The 5,005-nt window shown below is 43.7% G+C and overlaps 1 protein-coding gene across 3 annotated transcripts; it reads right to left on the bottom strand.

Annotated features, from left to right (window-relative positions):
* Positions 1 to 1,752: 1,752 nt before the first annotated feature.
* Positions 1,753 to 4,999, bottom strand: LOC103133328 (zinc finger and BTB domain-containing protein 14-like). 3 transcript variants are annotated; one of them, XM_016667858.1, is made up of 3 exons: positions 4,357 to 4,999; positions 3,488 to 4,326; positions 1,753 to 2,384 (listed from the first exon to the last, which is right to left on the bottom strand). In XM_016667858.1, exons 1-3 carry the CDS (start codon positions 4,554 to 4,556, stop codon positions 2,362 to 2,364), a joined length of 1,062 nt encoding a protein of 353 aa, XP_016523344.1. In that variant the 5' UTR covers positions 4,557 to 4,999; the 3' UTR covers positions 1,753 to 2,361. The 3 variants fall into 3 exon arrangements, with proteins under 3 accessions (XP_016523344.1, XP_016523346.1, XP_007545166.2); XM_016667860.1 differs by having other exon boundaries at positions 4,363 to 4,999; XM_007545104.2 differs by having other exon boundaries at positions 3,488 to 4,999.
* Positions 5,000 to 5,005: the final 6 nt, after the last annotated feature.

Raw genomic sequence — 5,005 nt, 5'->3', positions numbered from 1 at the left:
ACAAAGAGCTGCGATTAAAATGAGTAACTCAAGACTTCTTGTTGTGATAAATATAAAGAAACGTTAATTTTGAACCAGTTCAGTTCGGTATATTAACAGCGTTAAAAGCAGTGAGCTGTTCCTACCTGCGTGCTGCCGCTGCTCCTCACCTACAACCACCACCTCATGGCTCTGCAGGTCCGGGAGCCCCGCTTTGGCTTCCCACAAACAAACATCTGATTAACATCCCAGCTGCTTTAATTCAGCAAAACTGCGCCTCTCCAGTCCACCACTGACCTCCTCTGTGCAGCTTGACCTGCGGCTGCAGCAGCTCCAGCTGCCTCCTCTGGCGGTCGATCTCCCGTCTGAAGCCCGACGCCTCCTTCTCGTAGTCGGCTACGGTCCGCTCCACCACCGCTATGATCTCCCGGGCGGCGGTGCTCAGCTTCTCGGTGATGATTCCTCTCAGGATGCCGCTCTTAGACATGTTGAGTGGATCGGAACCGCTGCTGCTGCAGTAAAACATCCTGGATTTCCCCTGTTTGTTAAAAACTTCTGGACGGCCGTTGGATAGATCTACTTCCGGTGCTTGGGGAGGAAAGACGTAACGGCTGAAAACTGGCAGAAAGGATCAGTGGCGCCATCTTGCGTTCGCCTCTACAGCTGCATCCGAAATTAGGACGTAATCTAAACATAATTAATCTAAAAAAACAAAACAAGTTAAACATTTTATATACATTAATTCGGTTTATTTAAATTAATTTCATTAGACCATGGTCTAAAAATATGTATTTAATTCTTTGTCTAATTTTAACCGAATTTTTAAAGCTGTTCTAGACATAATTATAGCTTTGCCCCTCTTGTTACAGTAAAAAATATTTTCTTTGTATCAAAAGCTTTTGGACGGCCGTCTGACTTTCGGTACTTGGGGAGGAAAAACATAACCAAATGAAAAACCACGCAGTTTGGCAGAAATACACTGAAAACATCAGTCTGCCTTCACCTCTGCAGCTGCAGTTCTACACATATGACAGCGTTACTCCTCCTGTGACTGTTATACGGCAAAACTTAAGCAATCAATCAATTTTATCTCTAAAGCTCCCTTCATGTTGGAGGCGGCTCGCTGGAAACGCATAATAACTGGTATTTCTGAACTGGGTTTGAACTCTCCCACAGTCTGCAGGTTGAAATACCAAAGTTATAAATTAAAGTGAAACTGGTGGGAACCTCCCGTTTTCTCTCCTCTGTTGGAGAGCTGGTGGATATTAAAAGCTTTCACCTCTTCTTCACTCTGGGTTCTGCCAGGAGTCTCAATGGTCTTTCATTAAAGCATCTGAAGGCGTTCTGTGTTATTTTGGATTTGTTTATTAATTGAAACAGTGTCTCATATCAAAATAAGACTAATTAATTTATTTCCTTAACTCTCTGTCCCTCTGTTAATGAGTGTAGTAGAAAAGCCTTTATTTTATAATCGTCTGTCCAGTGCAGGCTTTCTGAGGGCTGCCTCTGATTGGCTGATCAGGCCCTCCTGGTGACTCCTTCACACAAACTCCCACTCACAGAAATGCCAGGTGGCTCTAAAAAGTGGCCTTGGACACATTTTTGATACATTTCAAGCCTGATTACAATATTTTAAATGTACACACACAACACACAGCTTGTAAAGTGTGATAACTGAGAATATAATTGTGAATAATTGTGCCTTCATTTATGCCACTTCTTGTGGTCCAGTACACCGTTGAACCAAATGAAAAAACCACAGCATGGCAGAAATACAATAACTAAAAACTGAAGGATTTATTTAAAATATTAACAAAGAACATCTCAAACAGAATTCAAAACAACAAGAAAAACTCTTGTCAGCTTCAAATCGTCTGGGTACTTAAAAAAAGTCACGGTTTCCAGAAATTACCCTAAAAATATGAAATCTTCATAAAACTCAATAATATCCAGGAATTTATGCTGAACCCGTTTTGTCACTTTTTATTAAGAAACGTCCCAAGTGAGAGGAACTCCCAGGAAAGAGAAGCTTCCACTTCACAGAGCTTCAAAACCAAAACCTGTGAGTTGGTCACAGTTTCAACACGGCAGCGAGGAGCAGCAGAGGAAATCCTCCTCAAACATAAACGAACAGCTGTAACAGGAACAAGAAGGACCCAAAGGAAAAACGTTTCCTCCTTCACTCAGTGCGCCGGGCCGAACCAGAACTCTGGAAACCCAACTCAGCCTGAGCGGACGCTTTTCTGACATTTTGGACCTGGATTCTGCTGAACGACGCCAACAGGAGTTGATATCCAGACGTTGCGGTTTTTCAGTTTTTTGTGGTTCTGCTGCCGTTTTTCCTGAGTTTTCTTCTGCAGACGACGTCCAGACGGCTTCAGGCTACTTCTGCTCAGGATCGCCCCCTACAGACGGATTTACAACACACTTTCAATGATGCTTCATATTCTGACTGTTTAATTCAGGTTTAAATGGCTTTAAGCCGTTTCCTGCTCAGTGAACTTTTTAATGTTTTAAACTTTGTTTTATGTTTGGTAAATTGTGGAGCATTTGGTCAGCTGCTGCTGTTTTAAATGTGCTGTGAAAGTAAACTCAGAAAGCGACCGATCAGTTTGTGATTATCAAAACGGAAAAAGATTCACTGAAGTGTTTTCAGACTCAAAACTTGTCGGCTTTTCAGCTTATTCCTTTTCAAAAGATATTTGGCTTTTTATCATCTTGTGCAACAACATTGTTCTGCGTTTGCAGTGAATTCTCGTCGTCTTTTCTGGCTTTTCTCTGCGAGCTTCAGTCAGTTACTTATGATGAGAATAAGGAGCAAATGAGGAAGTTTCTTATTTGTTTTGTTCTTAATATGAGCATAAAGTTGTAATTCCATGAGCACTCCACACCAAACTGCATTAAAATGAGAAATACTGAGCGTCTTGTGAATCATGGTTTGTCATAAAAAACTAATTAATCATATGATAAATTAAAATAATTTCCATTTGCATGATTGTCATGTTTCCTTTTCTCCTGAAAACTGGATGATAAACTCTGGTTCCTTTTGTTTCCAGACATTTCATAATTCATTTTATTTGTTGTTTTGTTTATTTTGCATGTTTTAAATGTCTTCCTGCTCCAGTGTTAAATGTTAAATGATGCATTATGATGCTGTGACCACTACACTAGTTGAAAATTATCTCAAAACAACAATATTATCATTTATCACAATAACTTCTGGGTCAATTTATCATCCAGAAAACTGTTATTTTGTGGTTTATAATGATTAAATTCTTTAAACAGAATTAAATGATTATGAGCTGCAGGACTTTGAAACGATTCTTTAAACGACTGACTCAGTTTCACAGACAGACCCAGAGCTGCTGATCCCATCAAGTCCATCTGAGCTTTTTCTCAAATTTAAATATTTTTCTCATCCTTGTGAGATTTTCTTCCAGCCAACAGTGAAACTATTCTGGTGTTTTCATGAATATAATGGCTTCAGTCTTGTGTTTTCAGCCGTTACCTTTGTGTCGGATCATGTGTCTCCGGCAGCCACTTCTGGTGAAGAACATTTTCCCGCAGATCTTGCAGGTGTAGGTTTTCTTGTGAGTCTGTAGGTGTTCCTTGAGTGCAGCGTTGGAGTCGCAGCGCTGGCGGCAGACTCCGCAGACGAGGCTCTGGTTGTTGACGTGGCTCCTCCACACGTGTCTCATCAGGATTCCCCTCGACTGGTGGTACGTTTGGCACACTTCACACAGATGCTGAGGCTTCTGAACGGCACCAGCTGGAGGCAAACTGCCGTCTGTGTTGGCAGCTGAAGGCCCGGGGGTTGAATTCTCCAACACCTTCCTTGCCTCTGCGCTGGTTTGCTGCGAGTCTCTTCCAGATACGTGAGGCTGAGGAGTCGATGAGTCTTCATCCCCGTCTCCATCGTCACTATCAACTATCTCCACCGCCTCCATGTTCTCCATCGTCTTCGCTGCTGCATGCTTCTCTTCATCTCCGTCTTCCGTTCTGGTTTTCTGCTGCTTTGCATCTTGACCAGATACCTGAGGCTGGGAAGATGCTTCGTCTCCATCATCATCATCCTCAATGTCGATGATTTCCACCTCCTCTGTCTTGCCGTTCGTCTCTTTGTTTGGTGAAAGCTCAACTTTTTTCTTCTTTGCCGTTTCCACAGCTCCTGTACTTGTCTGTCGCTTTGCATCTGTACCAAACGTCCAAGGCTGCAGAGACCAGACTGTGGCGTTTTTATCACCTCCATCCTCACCATCAACTATTTGCACCGCTTCCATCCTCTGGTTTGTCGATCCAACTTCCAGTTTGATTTCTTTCTTCTTGCCCTTCTTCTCTCTGTCCTTCCTCTTTTCCTTCCTTTCCTTCTCTCTCTCCTTCTTCTTCTTCTTCTCCTTCTTCTTCTTCACGCGTTTTTTGCTCGTGTCTTGCTTCATTTCATTCTCCGGCCTCCTGGGGTGAAACGACGACAGTCGGGAAGACTCTGCGCTTCCAGGGTCGTGGTAGTCCTCACTGTCCTCCGTTTCGCCATCGTCTCCCTGGCTGTTCGCCGCCGCGGCTGCAGGTTTCTGTCCCATTGGGTCTGCAGGTTCAGTCTTTGTTTCTGGCGCTGAAATCTGCCCAGACGACCCCGTCTGCGGGAGACCGAGAGAGAGCTTGCAAACCAGAGGATGTTGGTTGTACTGTTCATCGTCGCTGTCGTCCGTCCGCTCGTCGTCCGTGTTTGCCGTGGGTTCAGGATGTTTGTCCGTCTCCTGCACAGGAGGACCGCTCTGTTTGGCCGTAACGGTCTCCAGATCCAAGACTTCGGTGGACTTCACATTTCTCCGATGGTCGTTGTCCTCACTGTCTTCGGTTTCAACGTCCTCGTTGGACGCTCCGCTGGACCGACTCTGTGATGTTTTCCTTCGTTTTATTCTATTTTTGCTGCAGGTGAAAAATAAGTTAGCATGGCTAAAGGAAGCTTTGCATTAACATGAAACATGTCTGTCCACAGCGTATTAAAGAGGCCCTGCCTATAAGATAC

Source organism: Poecilia formosa, unplaced genomic scaffold (assembly GCF_000485575.1).
Source record: "Poecilia formosa unplaced genomic scaffold, Poecilia_formosa-5.1.2 Scaffold2613, whole genome shotgun sequence".
Lineage (NCBI taxonomy): Eukaryota > Metazoa > Chordata > Actinopteri > Cyprinodontiformes > Poeciliidae > Poecilia > Poecilia formosa.
This window is presented reverse-complemented; position numbering and strand designations above follow the sequence as displayed.